Raw genomic sequence first — 24,564 nt, forward strand, 5'->3', positions numbered from 1 at the left:
GTACCAAAAATACATTTTTGTTTACATTTGAACTGCAAACATGCGTTTGTTTACAATTTCATTTCCCGCGAAATCTCGAAAATCAGGTGACCTGCAATCGTGGATTGAAAATAACATTAACCTGGGTTCAGCAGGTCAGCAGGTATACTGGCTGTTCCAATCATCCCCCTACAGCCAGCTGTTCAAAAGGTAATGTTATTCACCCCACAGGGAGTGCAGGTAATTGATTAAGCCCCTGCATAACTTAACAGCAATGGCTTGGCTTCTGTGAGTGGTAAGGAGAATTGACAGTTTTTTTATGGTAGTGTGGTGAGCGCACGCCGCAGGATTGTGTATAGTGGCCCTTTAAGGGTGGTACTTGGGCGTAGCAGCGGTCGCGAGTTGGGTGTGTGATATTGTTTTTGTGACCCGTGTCAAGACCGGCGGCCTAATTGCAATTGTCAGAGATAATAGTTACATTAAAAGCGTATTAGTCGCATACAAGTGTTGGTAGGTTTTGTGTTCAACCCCGTGTGTGTTCCAGGAGTAACATTATTGTGTTGCTTAAAACGTCTACTTTTTACTCATGTAAGAATCACTAATAATAACTTCAACTTATTTTCTGGTTATGATAACACAACACGCATCTTCATGATCATGATCGCCTTGGACGCACAACCTAACCACATATCAATCCGCCCCGACGATCGACACATCAATTCGATTCGATAACACTCGATAAAGTTTGATAAGTAAACTAGAACTGAGATTTCACAGGAGCACTTGTGAATTCATGACTCCAGGGTTGTTTTGAGGGCGATATCGTAAAAGTTGGTCTTGAGTATGGGGACCTGAAGGTTCGTGTGAGGCACCTGGGCCAGGGAGAGAAGACTAGTTGAACGGTCGATGGGATCTGACACGGATACTACTATTGATCTCATTATATGAATACCATTTAATTACAAAGAAGTGAAAACAGATCATATCATATTCCTTGGCATAAATTAAAATAGGAGTGCGGGAACAAGGTTTTTTTAGCAGGAGGAAAGCGAGAACATTTTGCGCCGTCGTATTCCGATTTGACTGGTTAGTGGTGAAATCTGCTTTTAATTTTGCAAATTAACATATTCGTTTTTATAGTTCTAACGTGTTAAAGCTTGAGGCATTGCCAGGAAAACGTGACGTCATTTTAGCCATTCTTCTTACCGCACGCCCTCCCTCTCCGTAAAACTTCCTGACATGGTGTGAAGTGGGAGGGCGCACAATGGGAACCACACTGCCGTGATGTTAATAGTTTCTATTTATAGAATTCAGCGGAAGAGATTTAAGGCACGGAAAAAGTAGATTAACTCGGCTAATCTCAATGGATTTTACCCAGGAATGTTTTCAAGGTGAGAGAAACATCTGATTTAAGTACTGCGCTTATTAGATTTCATGTTCATGCCGAAGATTGGCCTAAAACGTGGACGAAAAGAGTGCATTATCGAGTGTTGGAGAGGTCATGTGATTGGACGAGAAACCTGAGCGAAAACAATACTGACTCCAGCTCCCAGAGGGAGGAGCGCGGCTGGAGTTATAACAAAGTTTTCGTGCTTTTAGCTGTCAACATCAATGGCTATAATATACTCCTGCAGAATAGCAGAACTAATAGAACTAATTTCCGAAGTTTCCAATAGTTTGAACACAAATCAGAACATCACCCATCAGCTGGACTCGGATCTGCATAAATTACGATAAATAATGAGGTCGTCGCTTCAATTTCGCAAAGAAAGTTGACTCCATTTGAAGGTTGTTTTGACCAAATTCCGTTGAACTCATCGTTATGAGGGCATTTGAACACATTCTCGTTGATCTTTTCTCTAAACGCGTAAAGTTGCGTACCAAAATACATTTCCGTAAAGGCTTAAAAAAGAAAATTTGTCACTTACAAAATCATCGCCCCAGTAGAAATAAAAAGGTCACCGCCATTTTCTTGATGTATTGACTTCATAAAGATCTTCACAAAAATCGTATCAAAGTCCCGAAAAAAGATGGAATTTTGTCCCGACTTCTCTTATATACATAGATACCACCATTATACATCGTTTTGTCAAAAATGAGATATGTGCATGCTGCGTTGGAAAAACGACGCACAATTGTTTACAGATGGACTGACTGACTGACTGACTGCCTGACTCGCTGACATCGAACCATTTTACAAGCTCTGCTGACTACGTCAGCTGAGCTAAAAAAAGATCAAAAATTTTGTGAAAACCTAGTGAACTGGTGGGGGGGGGATAAAATAAAGTTAAATTCGAAAAAGCTCACCCTTATTTACTAACGTTCACCTTGGTAGAGTTTGGACACATGGCTTGCAACGCATACTTCACAACCCAGCACATATGTTGCAGTGTATTGCATGCGTTCATGTACCGGTATCGGGTATGTAACTGTAATGTATGGTAAATAATGTAGGCCCAGTTCATGCAGCTCCTCACGGTTTTCCGTATCAGCATAGACTGAGAATGGCAGTTTTATTGTTCGTTAAAAATACCTCGCAATTCCAGCAGACTACTTCGTCGCTATTATTTGTGTACTCTGACCAGTGTCATTATCAAAGGTCTACGATATCATTCTTATTTTGACAAGAAACATGAGAAAACGTCAACTTCTTGTGAAGCGGTCCGCCATGTTTAGCGTTCGGGTTTGTTTTGATTACTTCGATGATGTTTATAAATACAAAGAGGCTATTCTTATAACAAAGTTTTGTCTGGATTTCAAAGTAATTTTCCTGTAGTTGTTATATCTATGCGTTATAGATAATTGTAAAGTATTACAATTATTTCATTCTGATGATTAGGGAGAATATTTTGCAACACCGTTTTGTGTATACAATGTACTATGACTTTTCAAATAACAGTTGTCATGGCCAATTGTACCAACCAAATCAAGAGAAAATACAAATAGATAATTGTAAAGTATTACAATTATTTCATTCTGATGATTAGGGAGAATATTTTGCAACACTGTTTTGTGTATACAATGTACTATGACTTTTCAAATAACAGTTGTCATGGCCAATTGTACCAACCAAATCAAGAGAAAATACAGAGAAAACTCACCCTGGTTTTCTGTCAAAACGTCTACCGTACGTAGATGAACTGAGCGCATTAATCTGGGTTTCTCTACGTGTCTTTTATCGGCAATATTAATAAGAATTTAAGAAAATAACCCCACAAAACGACATGTTGAAAATGAGATTCAAAATATACGGAAATACCACTTTCTAACTGCTCGTTATGAAAAACTTAGATTGGAACTATGTTTTGAAGTGAACTTACACATTCTAAATACATTCGCAAAATGGCCATCACTTTATCAGCTTCGGCTGCAATGCCTTAGGGCAATGCCTTATGTGTTGCGCGTTCAGTACATTACAGAGACAGGTAGGATGAGGCCACTTTTGACCAGACAACAATTTCCAGTTTAAAATCTGCCAATTACTGCCCATTACGGGGCGTTTAGTCTTTCTGCTGTGAATAGCTATAATCCTATCAAAACAAGAGTTCAAAATATTGGTATCCTGGCACATTTTCTGGCCCAGCTGCAGCAAATTCGGATGAAAATGCAACTATTTTGCTGGAACTACTTTCGGCCAGCTCCAGTACAAACCATAAGCTCCGCTGGAAGCCAGCATAGCTAAAAATTGTCAGAACTCAAAATGAAATATCTAATAAACCCATTTATCGAAGTACTGTTCTTGTTATGCATGAAAACAGAAAGAACAGATGTTGAAGCGCGCATAATCTGAGTCAGACGGCATTGCCACATGACACCCTAAACTAAGAGCCAAGAGCCAAGAGCTAATATTCTATTTAAGAGCCAAGTGCCACCAGGAAAGCCAAGAGTAAAGGGAAAATATAGGCAAATGAATATAATAATTATTGAGGCCAACACGTGCTAATGCATCAAGTTTTTTTGGTAACCGTTTATGACATTGTAAGACATCACCGCCTGGATAGGGGTGTCTACAGATATACTTAACCATCCTCATCCTCATCATAATTCAGTAATGACATAATTACTCAGTGAAATTAGTGGTGTTAAAGGGGGTTAACATACCACTTTTGATACAACGGTGCTCAGTGATGCATAGCTGTATGTCATCAAGGTATCATTGGAAAGCAGATACTTCAGGCATTATTAACCCTTTTTTACAGAATTTGTTCTTTTTTTCTGGTACACCCTCTATAGAAATTTATTTCCCCAAATCTTTCCAGTCCCAATGGCATAACCTGACACTGACACTGATTATATAGTGCCATCCTAAAGGACAATCCTGATCACTTTCCAGTCCCAATGGCATAACCTGACACTGATTATATAGTGCCATCCTCAAGGACAATCCTGATCACGAGTTTTTACGGCGATACGATGCCAGGCAAAATCAATTTCTTAAAGGGACTCTAAGGGTGTTATTTTTTTTGGGGCATGGGCTAGTTCCACCATCCCTGATCTAGATGACTCCATCATGAATTTTTGAGGCTGTAGATTGTCTCAAAGTGATGTTTTGAATTTTTTTCTCGTTGTTTCTTCACTATTAGCATTTCTGATGATCACAGGGTAGATGTTTCGATTTTAATCACTTTCGATATTAGAGTGATCGCTTTGTCTAGAGGCATTTCGTAGAGTTCATCTTAGTCAACATGTGGATACGTCAGTGATTTGTCATATTCTATGTCAGTGTCAGTTAGGTCCCTTAGGGGCCTTGTCCAAATTATTCGCCGAAATTCGCCGAAATACGCCGTAATTCGCCCCAAAAACGCCACAAATTTGCCGAAAGTCTCCGGCGAATTTTGGCGAAGTTCTGACGATGTTTGGCGAAGTTTGGGCGATTTTGAAGGCGATTTTGACGGCGAATTTAGGCGAATTTATGGTGAATTATCGGCGAATTTTTGGCGAATTAGCGGCGATTTTATGGCGAATTTCAGGCGAATTGCAGGCGAATTTCAGGCGAACTTTCGGCGAATTCCCGACGATTTTTCGACGAGTTTTTTTCATTGAACGTTGGCGAAATTTATACCAGGCAAATTTCGACGAGGAGAGGCGAAGTGAAAATCGCCGAAATCTGGCGAATTTCCGTATTTTTGGGCGCATTTTTTTACCAGAAAGCAGTCGCAGCTCACCCTGTTCTTTGTATCGTCATCCTCCTCATTGTACGTCCAATGGAGAACAGAGAGATTTCTGTAATGGTGAGTACAAGATTTTTTCTCTGTTTTTTCTACAGGACACATCGGGCAGTCACGTGACAAGGGGTTGGTTCAATAGTGTTTTTTGCCTCGTTAATGTGGTTATTTACTTATTCCTATCCTACGATACACGGCGCGACCAGATAAACGAACATAAGTGAGATCCCAAGGCAGCGACTTCAGCACCACCGTGGGGACTAATGGTATTAGGCTGGGGATTCCCAGGTATCCTCGTGCCTACTGAATACCGGAGCGTTCAGTATTTCTCAGTGCTCTGTACATTGGCTGTACATTGGGCTTTATTCCTAGTGAATCGACGCAGTCCCGGCGGTCGAGGTTACCTGGACTATAGTAATATTTATAATGTTTTTGCTCTGTAGACGTGCATTGAACAGTCAGTTCTACATGGACAGTGGATGTACTATTTTTGGCCAATATTTTTTAATAATCCAACACAAGGTAGCTACAGATCTTCTATTTTTACGACATTGCAATGAGGAACCGGCGAGGAGGTGATTTTCGCCAGATTGTAGCGATTTGTGGCGAATTTGAGCCAGATATATTTCGATCGGCGAATTTCGGCGAAGTTCATTGAAATACCAGCGGCGATTTCTCGGCGAAATTTTGGCGAATTTGTGGCGAATTTCCGGCGAATTTGTGGCGATTTTCCGGCGAATTTGTGGCGATTTTATGGCGAATTCTCGGCGAATTTATGGCGATTTTATGGCGAATTCTAGGCGATTTCTGTCGAACTTTCCGGCGAATTTTTGACGATTTTTGAGGAGGTTTTGGCGAATTTTGGCGAACTTGTAAAAATTCGCCGTAAATTGCCAGAAATTCGCCTGTGAATTTCGGCGAATAATTTGGACAAGGCCCCTTATCAGGTATTCCTTTTCAGCAGTTGTCGAGAACTGTACTTTTCAGGTGGAGAATTTCACAGGCATTGACTTCTAATTTCTTTGTATACTAATGTGACAATATTAGGAATCGCTCACTATATCTGCAATTATTATTTCTGTGTTTCTCCCTAGCTCTGGTGAACCCAGACACCCAGGATCGTTAAACATTATAAGTTTCAACACCTATTTTCTTAATTGCTCCTTTCCATTGTTTCATAATCTTTATCATTTAAGCTGTTTGACCCCTGGTTAGCAGCTGGTTACTAGGGCCCTGCCCTAGGCCCTGTCTGATAATCTTGTATTAATACAGTTGTATGCCGATTGGTTGTTTCTTTAATTACTAAGTGCTAGTTGGCTCAGAGCCTGATATTTGGGCTAGGCTATTCACCCCTTAGGGGTGTGTGTAATAAAGTATAAATGATGATGTTAAGATGTTTCAAGTAAGTCCTGGCAGATCCAGAACACTCTGTAGCTAAACACGACATTCTCTTGAAAAGCGCCAGAGCATTTTAGATCTTGATTAGTTGACTTCACCCTTGACCTTATAGTATGGTAAGATTCTTCTGTATCAACTCTTGTTGATACATTGATGTACACCTTATTTTGTAATGTTTCAGTGTCGGTTGCAGATAAGAAGTTAGAGTGAAGTGGATAATAAATAATGTAAATATATAACTAAGTTGGTTTAGTCTTTGGGTTCGAGTTCAGAATTGCGAAGTTTATACGGTGACAAATATATAAGCCCTGTTACCGCTACACTTAACTGAACAAGATGTACAATCCTTCAAATGGAGGATTCCCTATTTTTTTGATACCTTGTGTTTGGGCGTAAAATGGACTCATAGTTAGGCCACAGGCTTTTACTCCACATAATAGTTAATGGTTGTAACATTTTTATAACTTTATATGATGTATTGCTTTTAATCTGTCTATGTGTAAATGTCAATGCTTTTAGTCTAAAATATACAGTCCTCTAGGAAAGAAGTGTCTTCAAGTGTTATTTCCATGATGAGAAGAAGCGAATGATAAAACATGGTCTCTCCAACCAGATGAGTACAAACGAATGAACCGATAACAGTGATCCTACACGGTTGATATAGTGAACCCATACGGTGTCAATTTGGTGAACCCCTACAGGGTCGATTTGGTGAACCAATACCGGGTCAATTTGGTGAACCCTACGGGGTCGATTTGGTGAACCCATATACAGGGTCATTTGGATAGTATAGTTATAGTATAGTAACTTGGTGAACCCATGAGGGGTCTTGTGTAGTGGACATTGTGACTTTGTAGTGAACCCAATCGGAGTATTGTATGGCAGTATAGTTTTTGGAACTCATCATGGAGCGAATTATGAATGAAAAGGCCAGGGGCCATGATTGTGCTCACCGGTATTCAGGTAACAACTTAATTGACAATGAATGTTTCTTGAGATATGACTGAGGAAGACTCTGAAGTACTACTAGTATCTGTATCCTAATCATAGGGCACTTCATATCTTCATATGTCATTGCAGTTAAGAAACATGCCATAATTAGGCTGCCAAACAGCAAATTCACGGCATTTGACCTCTATGACCCTGAAAAGTAGGTCAAACAAAAAACCTGTATAATATGTATTGTATCCTTGCTGGGAGTACCAACCATAACAACTTTATCGAATACAAATCACTAATGAGCGAGATATCACACTTTCTAGGTTTTCACTTTTTGCCCCCTGGCAAGTCGAGAAACAGATCAGACCAAAAGTCAGTGTCAGAGGTATACTGACCTAGGGGGTCTTGTGTACAAAGTTTCAAGCCCATAGCCCTAGCAGTTACGAAATGTGCCACAGTTACGCTCAAACGGCCAATTTACGCCATTCAACCTCTATGACCTTGAAAAATAAGTCAAATTAAAAACCTCTATGATATGTGATATATCCTGGCTGGGAGTACCTAACATAAAAATTTCATCAAAAACAAATCACTGATATGTGAGATATCACACTTTTTGTGTTTTCAGTTTTGGCCCCGAAATTGGCTGTCAAAGGTCATTAGACCTAGGGGGGTCATGCATAAAAACTTCCAAGTTCATAGCCCTACCAGTTAAGAAATGAGCCACAGTTACACTCAAATGGCACATTTACGCCGTTTGACCTCTGTGACCTTGAAAAGTAGGTCAAATCTAAAACACGTATGATATGTGATATACCCTTGCTAGGAGTACCTACCATAAAAATGTCATCAAAAATGAAATGGCCAGGGCCATTGTGCTCACCTCATGTGGAGGAAAGATGGACGAAGAGCATGGTATTGTAATATCATGTAGTGTTAGGTTTGATGCAGGTCCAAGCAACAACAATATCCCCAAAATGACCAATTTAGAGTACATTTGACCTCTGTGACCTTGAAAAGTAGGTCAAATAAAAAAAGACCCGGGTGACAGATTGAATGCTTGTTAGAATTAGATGTACCTATGATATAAAATTGGTGCCAATCGGGCAAGTAATTAAGGAATAATAGCATTTTGAAGAATTTGGATTTGGCCCCCTCCCTGGAGGCCAAACGGCAAATCAGATCACACCAAACTTCGTTACCTGAGATCACCTGACCAAGGGGTACATGTGTACTTAATTTGTGATCAATAGTCATTGCGGTTTAGAAACGTGCCATAGTTACGGCCTGACTGCCAATTTACGCCATTTGACCCCTGTGACCTTGAAAAGTAGGTCAAATTAAAAATCTGCGTGCCTTATACTGTATGGTGGTTAGATGTACCCATGATATCAAATTGGTGGCAATCGGGCAAGAAGTTAAGGAATAATCACATTTTTAAATTTTTTTGATTTTGCCCCTGGTGGTCAAGTGGTGAACCATATTGGACCGAACTTCGGTCCCTGAGATCACATGACTAAGGCGTACATGTGTACCAAATTTGGGATCAATAGTCATTGCAATTTAGAAACGTGCCATAGTTACATCCTAACTGCCAATTTACGCCATTTGACCTCTGTGACCTTAAAAAGAAGGTCAAATCAAAAACCCGTATGATATGTGATGTATCCTTGCTAGGAGTACCTACCATAAAATTTTTATTGAAAACAGATCATTAATAAGAGACATATCACACTTTTTATGTTTTCAGATTTGGCCCCCTGGTGGCCAAATCAGGAATCAGGCCGGACTGAAACTTGGTCACCCAGGTGTCATTACATGGGGAATAGCTCCAGTAGTTACGAAACGTGCCCTGCTAACAGATGACGACGGACGCCAAGCCAAAGCAGAGAGGTGAGCTGACAAATCACTAATAAGTGAGATATCACACTATTTATGTTTTCAGCTTTGGCCCCCTGGTGGCCAAGTCAAGAATCAGACCAGACAGAAATTCAGTGTCAAAGGTCATCTGACCTAGCGGGTCATGCATACACAGTTTTGAGTCCATAGCCCTAGCGGTTAAGAAATGTGCCACTGTTTTTGAAACAGGATATGACGACGACGACGGATGACAGACACTGCGCTATTGTATAGACTCACCAAAAATGAGCCAAAAATGTACATACACAATTTCTTTAAAAAAATGTGCCACTGTTTTTGAAATAGGATAATACGACGACGACGACGGACGACGGACACTGCGCTGTTATATCGACTCACCAAAAAGGTGAGCCAAAAAAAGAGACTGTCTAAACCATCATATGCGAGTCATTCATGAATCTTTGACCAAGTTACATGGACTGAAGACATTAGAACCTGTGCTGGTCTCTCAAAAGGACCTTGAGAAAGAGACGAAAGCGGTAGAAACATACGAACAACGATATACGCACAATTACGAAGAAATGAATGATCTCGCTGAAGAAGCGGAAATTCCCAAACTGAATAAATACTATGGGAAGTTTCAAACTATGTACAGTGATACAACAAATATGATTGAGAAACTTATCGGTACGTATTTTCTACCCGTAGAACCGAGATTGGAGGATAGCAGTGCTGTTATGCAAATAGTGAAGGAATTTTGTGAAACGCAGAGTAAGTTGCTTACTTCGTTTAATGATATGGCTGCAAGCAAACCAGAGTCATCCAATGTCGAAAATTTGGCAAGACTTCCGAAATTGGATTTGAAGACATTTAGTGGCGGATACACCGAAAGGCATGAATTCTTCGACGTTTTTGTGTGTGCAGTGCATCAGCGGAAGAAGTTGGCACCCATACAAAAACTCCAATATCTCAAATTGTGTTGGAAAGGTGAGGCTCTAAACATCGTAAAACATTTGACTCTGATAGATGTGAACTACAAGCTTGCTATAAGACAATTGAAAATGTGATATTAAAATTTCACGCCCTTTATGACAGTTTTGAAGGTTTTATTTGAACTGCAGTGAATGAAATAGTTTAGGGATTCTTTTGTCACATCCTCTCTTCAATATCTTCAGTCCTTTGCCTTTACTCCAATTGTGTTTAAGCAGGAGAGCGCAAAACTACTCTTTCAATATTTTTAGTTTTATACCATTAATGCGTCTGCCTTCCTCTAATGGTGTTCAAGTTGTTTGGCAAGTCATAATAGTGGATCAGGGTAAACCTACTCTTAAACACTTTAAGTTTGATATCAAACACGGATGACACCTTTCGCTTTAACCATCTCCAAGTAGGTTAGTTGGAAATGAAAATTGTTTAGCACAAACCTACTATTCATTATCTTTAGTTCAATACCAAACACGACTATAGGTCATAAAAGTAGGTCAGTGCAAATCTCTCCTTCATTACCTTGAGTTCAGATTAGTTCTTAGGGATCACGGCCAAAGTCTGCACGTGAATCGGGGCGAAAATTCGCCTGGTCGAATTTCGCCACACTCATTCGCCTCCAAATCGCTCCCTGCTTTGGCGATTCTATTATGATCAGGCGCAAATTCAGACTAAATGAAAATCGCAGGCGAAAATAATAATCGCGCCTAATTCGCTCTCACCAACCATCGGTACGAAGCGAATATTAGGGGCCTACATGTGTAGTAGTATGCGTATTTCGATCATCAGCTGATAGCAGACCGTACAAAACACAAACTGGAATTCCCGGTCAACCTGACTGCAGTAATCATATACATCACATCTATCCATGAGGAGCTACACAACTTCAGCACAGAGGTATGAGGTTCTTAGTATTATGGTATGTATTCCGAAGGATTCTGGCGGAATGTACCGAATCATACAGCTAATCATGGTTAGGCTTATGTTTCCGAGTCTCAGCCAACCAATCAAGATCGTTGTAGTATCCGGTTATCCTAAACAGCGTCCACCAGCGCCCACCAACGTTCACCATGTTTAAAGTCGGGTAAAAGTCATCAAAATAAAATTTTGTGACCATAAACGTAATATATACCATAAAAAATACATTTCCTGAAAATTACATGCTTATTTCGTTTATGACCATTAGATTTTCTTTGATGGCTTTAATGTATGTATGTGTTTAAACCTTGTGGACGCTGTTTAGTATGACCCGATTTGTTTACGTGACTGCACTTTTCCGCCAATAAAACAAGGCGAAAGTCGTTGCAAAATCGTTCCGAATATCGGACAAGCATGCAAGAGCCACCAATTTCGTAAAATCGCTCCATTATCGCCTGGAGCGATTTTTGGAGCGAAATCGAAGAATAGGCGCGAATTTCGCATCTGACATTCCGGCGATTTCATATTATCGCCTCACATTCGCCGGTCGATTTTCGGACAGATTTCGCAGGCGAAATACTGTAGGGTGAATTTCGCCGGCGAATATCGAGTGCTAGTTTGGACGTGATCCTTACGACACTGCCCTATTCCCTCCCAAAGGGCTACAATGCAGTCTCTAGATTGTGACATGAGGCATGATGCCGTCTCTTACATCACCCTCTACTCTCATATCAATCAAGCTACAATGCGGTCCCACACTTGATTGTGACATGAGGCATGATGCCGTCTCTAACATCACCCTCTACTCTTAGATCAATCAGGCTACAACAAAGTCTTACTTGATTGTGACATCAGGCATGATAACGTCTCTTACATCACGCTCTTCACTTATATTGATCAGGCTACAATATGGTCACTTACTTGATTGTGACATCACCCTCTTGTCTCATATCATTCAGGCAACAATGCGGTCTCTTACTTGATTGTGACATGAGGCATACCCCTTGCCTGACCTCTTCTGAAAAGGTGCTTGACTTTCAGTTGCAAGTTGCAGGAAATTTTAATGCAGAAACAATTTGGGTTTCCTAGTAATACGATTATTTCATTCTGCTGATTGGGAAGAATATTTTGCAACACCGTTTTGTGTATAAAATGTACTATGGCGTTCATGTGTGTTTTGATCTTCGACTTCAACTCAATGACTGAGCAAATTTAAAAAGAGAGAAAGCCAAAAACGGTAACACTTCCTATGTGAACAAGCTACAGGAGTCATTCTATACTATGCCTTTTCAAATAACAGTTGTCATGGCCAATTATACCTAGCAAATCAAGAGAAAATAAAGAGAAAACTCACCCTGGTTTTCTGTCAAAACGTCTACCTAGATGAACTGAGCGCATGAATCTGGGTTTCTCTACGTGTCTTTTATCGGCAATATTTTATAAGAATTAACTCTTTCACTGCCAATAACGTTTTAAAACGTACTTGAAAATAAGTCGCAAAATGTAAGAGAATTTCTTTAGCGCTCGAACTATGCAAAGCATATTTTCGAGCGCTTTACAATGCAAAACACTCCCTAAAAAGATGACACTTAAGGAGTGCTTTGAATTGGCCAATGTTCCTTGCCAACCATATGTTACATAGTAGATTGTTCCATAGCTTGGGGGCAGCCGAGCAAAACACCCGGTCACCAAAAGTTACGCAGCACGTAGCTGGTACCACAAGTAGTGAATCTGAGTCGCTACAGAGTCTGCGAGTAGACAATGGTTGCCTGACTTTGACCATATCAACCAGGTACTGAGGGCATTACCCTGGAGGGCCTTAAATAATAGAAGGAGGACCTTGAAGGTTATCCTGTACTTAAGAGGAAGCCAGTGTAGATGCGCCAGCACCGGGGTGATGTGGTCAAAGCGAGGCACAAGACATACAACCCTCGCAGCAGCATTTAAAACCCTCTGCATCATACTACACTGCTTGTCAGTAATGCCATATAGAACAGCATTACAATAGTCAAGATGGGCAGTTACGAAAGCATGAACAAGAATCTTGGTGGTGTCCTCAGTAAGAAATTTTCGAATTTTTCTGATGTTATAAAGTCCACGAAAGGCCTTTGAGCACACTTTGCCCACATGGGTTTCCATATTCATATTGGAATCAAACCATACGCCGAGATTTCTAACACATTTGACAGGGCTCACATCAGTCACACCAACTTCAATTGAGTCAATGTTGACTTTGAGTAATTGTTGGCGGGAACCAATGATGATAAACTCAGTTTCCACATCGTTGATCAACAGTTTGTTGGTGATAAGCCAAGCCAAGCCCTCACATCACGAACGCAGTTCTCGATCTCCTTCACCGCGTCACTGACCTCGAAAGGGGGAGAAAAGATAGATATAACTGATATCATCAGAATATCCATGAGCATCCGGTAGATGTCGGGATATCACATGATAGAGGCGCGAAACGTAGAACAAGAATAAAATTGGCCCAAGGCAGCTCACTTGAGGAACACCACATTTGAGGTCAAAGTTGCTAGAGACTGAGTCATTGATAACAATCCGTTGTTTCCGACTGTTGAGATATGAATCCATCCATTCGAGGCAAGACCCAGATATTCCGAAATCCATGTTCATGGTTTCAAGGAGAATAGTGGTATCAACAGTATCAAAAGCCGCACTGAGGTCAAGCATCACAAGCAAGCACACTTCCTACTTATCCATCCCCATCAGAATGTCACTCTGCACTTTAACCAACGCCGTCTCAGTTGAGTGGTACTACCGATAGGCTGATTGTGATATAGGCAGTGCAGAATGCAAGGTGCTGTGTGACATGAGTTGTCCGACAACAGCCTTTTCTGTCAACTTTGACATGAACGACAGTTTGCTCACTGGTCTGTAGTTGGGAAAAACCAGGTCAAGACCTGGCTTTTTCAGAAGTGGCGACACAAGTGCACATTTCCACTGACTCGGCACAGAGCCATAATCAAGCGAGAGGTTTAGTGGGGTCCACCTAATGCAGAAGGCACCAGTTTCCCTAACTAAAAGGGTAACATTAACAAAATGCTCTACCCAACTCTATTATTGCCTAAAGGCCTGTGTACACTAGTAAAATATTAGCAACATTTTAAAAACATTTCCAGTTGCAACAAATGTTGCAAAAATGTTGCGTAGTGTGTGCAGAGCAAAACGCGTCTTACAACATGTTGTAAAATTGTTGCAAATTAAATGCAATGTAATTCTTTGTTGCATGTTGTAAAAATGTTGCAAACTCTTCAGCCAATCAGAAATAGGATTTGCGTCATGTGATCTACCTGAGGTCATGTGACTTGAACAAGAAGCAGGTATAGCAACTCTCAAGTGAGTGTCTTGCTTCGTAGGGTGATGAAACCTTTTCTAGAAGTTTCATCCATTCGCAGGAAGTTTTTGTATGACGGCTTGACAGTCAGCCGCAACTCCTTTAACAGGCAGTGGTATGCCCCATGATCCACCCCCATTTTGATCCAGGGCCTGGTCCATATTCTCTTTGGTTATTTCGCCGCCTCTTCCTTCTCTCAACAATGACAGCTAAAATTGCTGCAGAAGCACTCAAAACACATCTTCTCTCCTTGGAATCATCCCACTAAAAAGTTTGCAAAAATTTACCAACATGTTGTAAAAATGTTGCTAATTTGTTGCAATTTTGTTGCTAGTGTACACAGGGCCTTGAAGGGCTTGTTGCAAAATTGTTGTAAAAATGTTGGTAAAATGTTGCCAATATTTTACTAGTGTACACCCTGCTTAAGTCAAGTGAAACTCTTAACAAACCTTAGCAGAATGCCACCATTGAAATGTTGATAGCACGTAAAAACTTTAAACAGATAGACTTGATTTTTTTAACCAACTGCCACATGCGGTTTTCTTTATTTAGTCAATTTTGAGGTAAGTATTACAGAATGAAATACTTGAATACTAGAATTGACTGGCTCTTCTGATTATTGCACTGGTGAACACCGAAGTCGATGGGATGTGCAAAGTCACAGCTCGATCCTCTCTCTTGGTCATCTGTGATGTCACCAAATATGTTCAATGCAGCTGCAGATCATTCCTGCAAAACATGATGAGGAGATAACATTTTAATTTTGATAGATAGCTAAGCTAGCCAAGTTTTATATCAAATACAAGGCCAACAACAACTGATCAAGGAAGTTCATTGATATGATTGAGAATACATTGTGATAAGAGTGACGAATTGGCCCCGTTTGAAGCATTGTGCTATGTACAGTGTGCATGTGTCAGTGTGTATCAGCTATTGCATTTATTGTTTGTTGACATTTCAAATCGCCGGAGTCGATCCTCAATTACACTGTTTATGTATATTGGCAACCTTACCCGATGATATCAGAACGATGTTTATTATTGTCTTGCTTATTCACATTAGTTCTGCTATGTGACAAGAGTTATTTGTTGAGTAATCCATGATTTAAAGCAGGACTTTGACATCGTTTCACAGACCAAGCTGCATTTCGCAGATCGTTTTTCAACGATCGTCGACGAACTATTTCAAATTAATCACATCCAATTAAACAATCCAAGCCTTCCCTAATGTCATCAACATGCAATGACACAAGCAGCCAAATATTATCGCCTATGAAATTGTGAATTTAATGAGAACTTACCTCTGAATTGACAGAACGCGATCTAGTCCATAGCATGGTCTCCTCACGTCTGAACTGCGCAGACTCCGAGACGTGACGTTCGCTGCACTTGTGATTGCACTTGGGATAACTCGCGCGAAATTTAAAATGCTCTTCTTGGGGGGTGCTCACTAAATTGCGTCAGTAACACCACCTGGTGAGAAATTCATGAACCACGCCTATTGATAATGAAAGAGAAAGCTTTCCTCGATAAGATTAGATTTGATTCATGATCCCCAACTTAAAGAATTAGGAGAAATCAGCTGCTGGAAAAGTTTTTGGAAAATTTGGAAACCGCTCATCCTGCCGGACCCACATTTGGTCTATTCAGGAGTCCTGAAGGGTCTCAACGCCTCAGAGGGAAAATATATCGCCTATCTGCCATAGTTTTGAAACGTGCCTGTTTAACGGACAGACAGACAGACAGACAGACAGACGGACATTCATTCTACCATTTACTCATATGAATAGCTCAGCTTGTCAGCTGAGCTAAAAACTCACTGAAATCGGTTGGTAAGTTCTACTGGGTCATCATGAGCAGGAAGCGTTGTATCCTGCCTCTGCTTGCATAATGAATTGACCACACGGAAGAGTTTCTTTGTTAAATTGCTAATAACGTTATCTCAGTGTTTCCATCTACTCATCAAAAAATAAACCAAACTATTGATTCTACATTGATTTAAACTTCCCGCCATGTCTTCCGAAGTGTTCTCGGAAGCATTCCGTTCAATCTCGTCCCCAGGAAGTGGGTATTTCAAGTCAGGTGAATTGGTGAAGATAGACCGATTTTAGATCAATTTCCGTGATCAGCCTGATTCTGATGGTGATAATGACCAGGCAGTCTGGGGTAATGATCTAAATAGTAGTGACAATGACTCAAGTGATGCTGGGTAGGGAGCGCAGCCTGCTGCAGGTGAGAATCAAGCTGCACGTGCCCGAGGGCATGGTCGAGGGCGCCAAAGAGGGCCCCCAGCTCCTGCTACACAAAAGTGGTAAAAATGGCAAAAATGCTGGCAAGAAGGGGGAATTACTTTAAAATAGGGCTGGCAGTGAAAGAGTTCAACTAAATTACCAAACAAAACGACATGTTGACATTCAGAATCAAAATATAGGGAAATACCACTTTCTAACTGCTTGTTATGAAAAATTTAGATTAGAACTATGTTTTGAAATGAATGTACACACTCTATATAGATTCACAAAATGGCCATCACATTATCAGCCTCGGCTGCAGTGCCTTATGTGCAGCGCGTTCAGTACATTACAGAGACAAGTATAATCGAGGCTGTTTTGCCAGTTTTGACCAGATGAAAATTTCTAGCTTAAAATCGGCCAGTTACTGCCAATTACAGGGCGTTTACTCGTTCTGCTGTGAATAGCTATAATCCTATCGAAACAAGAGTTCAAAATTTTGGTATCCTGACACATTTCCTTGCCCAGCTACAGCAAATTCTGATGAAAATGCAACTATTTTGCTCGAACTACTTGCAGCCAGCTCCAGTACAAACCATAAGCTGCAAAGCCAGCGTAGCTAAAAAGGTTAATGTGGTTGATACATGTAGATTAACAATCACACAACACTCAGAAGCTTCAATGGTAATCATTAAATGATGATAACTTAATTATTGATATAGAAAACTACAAAGACCAAAGTGAGTGCATGTATGACAAAAAACTATTACTGAAACATTCTTTACAAAATCACTCCAAAAGAACCCCATGGGAGTGACTGAAAGCTCCCGTGGATATTTCTCACGACAGGCCCTGCAACACACGACCCGAAAAAAATTCATAGTATTGTTCGATAAAATACATAGTACGAGCTGATAGAAATTGAAGTTCAAGTACGATTCGGTCTTGCCCGAGTGTCGTCTGAATACTGCACGACGCCATGAAATGAAACGATACTAACCAGCACAGGCTTCAAGTGAAAACATGCCATAACTATATATGTGTCAAACATGATAATTGTTGACTGAGGCTGAATATAAGTGCTAATGTTTACGGACAAGTATGAAGCTTCACAAAACGTACCCATTCTGCCCTGCTGTCAAGAAAGTGGATGTCAACTTTCCAGTAAATTCTTCATGGTGAACAAACTTCAATTTCCCGCGGAATTACATCAGACAGAAGGAACCAATCAAAACTGGGAACATATGATGATTGGTCATTTTGAAGTACGAAAGGATACAATACGATACAACAGCAGCCGATGATTTAATTTTTTGATCAGGAATCGGCAGACAATATGTAGATGACGATCCGAGATAAATTCAGGTACGGTCCGAAATTAAACATGAACCGAAAAAAAATATCAAGAACGACCCGCAATTATGACGATACAAGCCAATGGGATTTAGGTACAGTGCTAGGACACGATCACGGTACGTTTCGACAACAGTACGACACGATACTTAGTTCTGTTACTAGCTGAAAAACCTAAAACATCTTTGTACTCAAAATAAAGAAAATGGGTTTATAGCATTTTGCCATTAAATTGCATATTCATACCTTTCCAAAGGTTTGTGTCAAGGAGGAGCATCCTTTCCATCACTGATTGTCCATCCTTCACTTCCAAGGCAACACGGCAAAAGAGATTCCGGAGACCATCAGCCTTCGAGGTGATATCTTGTAACCAAGCAAGTAACTTAACCGCAAACAGCTGATGAGAGACAATTGAAGACCTCATAACGAGTACCTTGAGACGTTTTCCACCTTGTCGAGTTGTTGTTCTCTGAAGCAAACATAGAAAACAAGCATTAATCTAAGAACTTATCTTAACTTATCTTCTTCCAAAGTCAGACATGTCAGAGGAGAACCCAATCTAATTTGATGTTGGTTGTCTCAGCCTTGTTGATTCAATTGCAAAGAAAGGGACCACTATTTTTATAAATGTTTGGTTAATGACTACAGGTTTTTCCGGTGGCTTCTTCATACTTAAGATCTTTCCTAAATATTCAGGCTTTTAGAAGTTTTTCAAAAATCTCTAACAAGAGGCCCAAGGGCCTGGCGCTCAGCTGGATGACCTAATAACATAGGACTGGGGGTGTAAAGTAGTAAATATCGTCTTTATACTACTGTTTGAAGGTCAAAACAACACGTTATACCACTAAAATTTCCAATGCTGAGCTGCCAGCTGGATAAAATATAACTGAACTAATCAGCCATGGTATGTAAATATTACAGGAGGCAACGGAAGATATCCCCAGTTCAGTATGTTGTATCGGTAGCTTTACAGACAAGAAGTGTCAGAGAGGATGTGACATCTCAATGGACAACTGTAGTATGTCCAGGCTGGGTTGTACAGCATAAGGATTACAAAATGTTGTCTGTAATTGAGAGGTATCCTGATTTAACAGAGGTCAAAATGAATAGAAATGACCAGTTTGGGACTAACACCACTGTCTTTTTTTTAATAAGGAAGAGATTACAGGAGTCAACAAAATTAACTTTATTGAGAGAAATTGACCTGTCCTGCAGGTGATAGGAATTTACAAAGAGTCGTTTTTCATGACATTGTGCTCTACTGCGTATTCCTAGTGAGTCGATCGGGAACCCATCTATTTTTTATTTAGTACCAGCGGTGACGTCATTTCTGGTGATTCCCTACGTTGTCCAATGAGCGCTTTTTAAAGTGTGCCATTTGGCATACATTAGCATGCAATGTATTTTATCAGCGCTGCCAATTGCCGAACAGAATGCCGTAGCTCCGTCAATTTTGAATCAATCCGTGTTGCAAAATCAATCTTCCATCTTTAGACTGGTCACACTCACAGTGGGTATGCTGAAATATAGCCTGGTTCCTTGGCCAATTCCATGCGCAGAATACAACTGCGCAACTATACGTCAGAGCCCGGGCTTTTGAATCGTCAAAAATTCAGTTAAAACTGCCTGTAGCGCCAACTGGCGGTGAAAACTAAACTAATTCCATAACAAGTAAAAATGAAAAATCATCAAAAAATATTCGGCCAGATGTGAAAACAATATTTCCTCTGTGGACCGAGATATAAAGGAATGAAGTTTAAACTTCCCGATGACCTCATTTGCTTAATGTAGGTCGGATCGCGCTGATTTTGGTTTCTCAGTTCATCTTGGGTTATGCTTAATTTAGCATGGTCAACGAAGTGCCTAGGCCTTTGGTTACAAAATGCCCAAAAGTGACACGGAAGGAAGGACAGACACCATTCCCTTAGTAATATTACCAGCTTTGCTGACTTTGTCAGCTGAGCTAAAAAGTACCTACCATAAAAATATCATTGAAAAGAAGTTACTGATAGTGATATTGCATTTTTTTACTTTTTTAGTTTTGGTCTCCTGGTGGCCAAGTCGAGAATCAGATCAGACCCAAATTGAGTGTCGGAGGTAACATGATGTAGGGAGTCTTGTGTACCAAATTTCAAGTTCATAGCTTAAGCAGTCAAGAAACATGCCATAGTCACATTCAAATGGCCAATTTACGCCATTTGACCTCTTCGACCTTGAAAATTAGGTCAAATTAGGACCTTGTAAATAAGGTCAAATCAAAAACCCATATGATTTGTGATGTATCCTTGCTACGGGAACCTACCATAAACATTTTATCGAAAACGAGTAACTCACAGAGATATCACACTTTTTAGGTTTCCACTTCTGGCCCCCTTGTGGCAAAGTCATGAATTAGATCAGATGGAAATTCGGTGTCAGAGGTTACATGACATGGAGTCATGTGTACCTAATTTCAAGTTCATAGCTTTAGCGGTTAAGAAACGTGCCATTGTTACACAGCCAATTGACGCCATTTGACCTCGGTGATCTTGAAAATTAGGTCAAATCAAAAACCCATAAACGTTTATGATGTATCCTTGTAGGAGAACTTACCATAAAGATTTTATCCAAAACGAGTCACTCATAAGAGAGATATCACAGTTTTTAGGTTTCCTCTTCTGGCCCCCTGGTGGCCAAGTAAAGAATAAATTCACTGTCAGAGGTCACCTGACCTGGGGGTCCCGTGTACAAAGTTTCAAGTTCATACCTCTGGCGATAAAGAAACTTGCCATTGTTTTTGAAACAGGATAGAGATGACAGACGACAGACACAGCGGTGTTGTAAAGACTCCCTCCTATGCTGAGCCAAAAAAGCAATATGGTAATGGATTCTAAATTCAAGCTTGCAAACAGGAAGCCAGAGAAATGTTGTTAGACAGGCTGTTCTGCAATTCTTTACGTGGAAGCGCTTTACAAACTTAGATTTTTTAATGAATTTTTTATAAGAATTGAAAATGTTGTTGAGAAAGCTTCAATAGGTGTAGGAGGGAGTTGGAATTTTTTTTTGAATATGTGTTGGGGAGAGTTCTGTCAAACTGTGTATGCACACCTCTAGTCAAGGTTGTTGGCAGTAGACACTGGTTAACAATCCATTAGGAAGAACTGGAAAAGAGCATGTGAAAAGTCTTACCAGGTATTTTGTCTAAATATATATATATCTTTGTTTATTTCGTACTCGTAGGTACAATACAGTGCAAGGGGTGCATTACAAATACTAGTGCATTACAACGCGATATTACAAATGGAAATTAAAGAGGAAGAGAAACCGACATCATGTAAGACACGCAAAAACTACGTTCAAAGGTATAAGCAATTAAGAAACGCACAGTACAAATATTATGTCATCAATTTCCCCCTCGTAAGTATACACATCCCTTTATCCCGGCCACATAATAATTCCCTAATCTGTCCCGCCAATCTTTTCTGCCCCTCTGTTACATTAGACCTCCCAATGTCCCGTGTCATAAAAAATACATTTGGCAAATTGCCCCTATCCCAACCATACTTTGCTAACAAAAAAATAAAACTTTTCCCAAGAGACGATCGACCCCCCACCCTCAATGATACGTTTGCATAATTTGAGATATACATTTTTAGATTTCCCAAGAGTTTAAAAAAAGTTAACAAAATGCTTCTCTATTTGAGCCTGAATCGGAGAATCATGTATTATTAATGGAAGTAAAAACTTAGGAGTGCGAGACGGTAAACTAAGAAGTTTTCTAATACATATCCTCCAATCCACGTATACATTCTCAATTCCTTGAAATGATATATCCCACCCCTGGAATCCGTAAAGAGACATGCAATAAGATTTGAAAAGCCTGTATTTTACTTCGTGAGTAGCAAACCGAAATTGAGATAATAGAATGTTTGTTCTTTTGTACAAGTCATTAATCGCCGCCTGAAACTTTCTCTTCATAATGTTCGGCCCAAAAATCATACCCAAATGTACCTCATAGGGAGATGGTCGAAGTGCCACTCCCTGAAACCAAATGACAATGTCGAAACCAACGGTTGCACCAAAAATAATTAGCTTACTTTTGGACGCAGATGGATGCAGATGCAGACGTTTCCTGAGGATCAGAACATTCACACAAACTAAAAGTTTGGGTGATATATGATGTACCACTGCTAGCTAAGACTAGTTTAAAAAGTTGACAAAATTTGAGCAAGAATTGCAGGAGTAATTGCAATTTTTGTGCTTTGACATTTCGCCCCTAATTCCTTGCCTAATGCAGCCCTTCCCAAGTCCAAATTTACTCCAATTGCTGGACATAACCAAGGCATGGGTTAGCCTTATATTCCTTCCCAATGTAACCCTGTGCGCTGGGCGACCCATCGCCACCAACAATTTTCCGATCCACTGAATAATTCCCAAGTTATTGGCACCAATTCCTTGCTCAATGCAGCCCTTACCGCATCCAAAGTTAGTCCAAGGGCTGGACATAACCAAGGCATGGGTTAGCTTTATATTCATTTCCAATGTAACCACGTTCACTGGGCCAGCCATCACCAGCAACCATTTTGCTATGCCCTGAATAAGTCCAGCGTTATATGCATTAATTCCTTGCCTAATTCAGCCCTTAGCGTGTCTAAAGTTAGTGACAATGGACCTTGAAAAGTAGGTCAAATCAAAAACCTGTATAATGCATCCTTGCTGGGAGTACCAACCATAACAACTTTATCGAATACGAATCACTAATGAGCGAGATATCACACTTTCTAGGTTTTCACTTTTTGCCCCCTGGTGTCCAAGTCGAGAAACAGATCAGACCAAAATTTAGTGTCAGAGGTAACCTGACCGAGGGGGTCTTGTGTACAAAGTTAGCCCTAGCAGTGACGAAACGTGCCACAGTTACGCTCAAATGGCCAATTTAAACCATTTAACCTCTATGACCTTAAAAAATAGGTCAAATCGAAAACCTCTATGATATGTGATGTATCCTGGCTGGGAGTACCTACCATAACAATTTCATCAAAAACAAATCACTGATAAGTGAGATATCACACTTTTTGTGTTTTAAGTTTTGCCCCCTGGTGGCAAAGTCAAGAATCAGATCAGATCGAAATTAGCTGTCAGAAGTCAACTGACCTAGGGGGTCATGCATAAAAACTTCCAAGCTCATAGCCCTACCAGTTAAGAAACGTGCCACAGTTACACTCAAACGGCAAATTTATGCCATTTGACATCTGTGACCTTGAAAAGTAGGCCAAATCAAAAACTCGTACTCCTTGCTCGGAGTACCTACCATAAAAATTTCATCAAAAACAAATCACTAATAAGTGAGATATCACACTATTTATGTTTTCAGTTTTGGCCCCCTGCCGGCCAAGTTAACCCTTTCGGACCCAACACCTAACCCACCCATCTACCCAGGCCCATGGGGATTTTTAGAGCTTTTTGCTGCTGGCCTCGTGTGTTGGTAATAAGAGAGATAGAAGAAAGTGACTGCTTGGGTTGGAGAGACAACTCAATGGAGAATATTTTGGTGCGAAAAAAAAAAATTGTTGATGCTAATGAGGTCATGTGACCTCATTAGCATATTCTCAAAACTGTCCGGAAGTGATTTTTTTACTTTGAAAATTCTTGGCTCTCTTAGTTTCAAGAACCACCAACAAAAACTGCATGGAATAGGTAGGGGGGTGGATCATCTTCATTTTCACACATTTTTTTTCCACTTATCTTCGAAATTATGATTTTGGGGACATTTTCCTCATTTTTGGGCGAGAACGTCAAAATCTGACGAAAACGACATAGTTTCATATTTCAGCCAAAATAAAAGGTAAAAACCACCTCTTTTGTTATTATATCTTTATTAGAACTATAAGAACTTTGAAACTGTGATAAACAAATTGTTTATACCTGATATTGAGGTGAAAAAATACAAGATCACCCTGCGACATGTAAGATTGTATGATTCATGGTCCGAGTGGTCGAACTCCCATTCCGAATCAATGTTTTCCCCATCTGACAGCTCTATATCTTCACCCCCAAGGTCTAAATCGGACTCGCTATCAACATCGAGCGCCGCAAGAACATCTTCGGTAGACAAAAATGCGCTTTCCGTTTTGCCGCCATATCGCCGCGCTGCTGCTCTACAATGCATGGAGTACAAATGTCTACTAAAGCCGTATATATCGGTGGGGAATCCCCGAAACCAGCGAGACTGGTTTCATTGATTGTAGACATTGGTTTGATAGGCAGTTCGAAGATGGCAGCACCGTAATTTGCTAGTTATCAATGATCTTCTGCATCAACCCCCCCACGGTTGCTCGGGTAATTGCGGTGGGGTCAAGATCAACCGTGTCACGGTTGCTCAGGTCCGAAAGGGCTAAGAATCAGAC

General features: G+C 40.4%; 1 protein-coding gene across 3 annotated transcripts in view; it reads right to left on the minus strand.

Annotated features, from left to right (window-relative positions):
* LOC135485750 (E3 ubiquitin-protein ligase UBR2-like) overlaps nt 1–24,564 on the minus strand; it is a 650,469-nt gene that overhangs the window by 531,518 nt on the left and 94,387 nt on the right. For all 3 annotated transcript variants that reach the window (XM_064768146.1, XM_064768147.1, XM_064768145.1), the window contains one exon: nt 18,428–18,650. In XM_064768146.1, coding sequence (XP_064624216.1) covers nt 18,428–18,650 — 223 coding nt within the window. The remainder of the gene's footprint in view (nt 1–18,427; nt 18,651–24,564) is intronic.

Source organism: Lineus longissimus, chromosome 3 (assembly GCF_910592395.1).
Source record: "Lineus longissimus chromosome 3, tnLinLong1.2, whole genome shotgun sequence".
NCBI classification, from domain to species: domain Eukaryota; kingdom Metazoa; phylum Nemertea; class Pilidiophora; order Heteronemertea; family Lineidae; genus Lineus; species Lineus longissimus.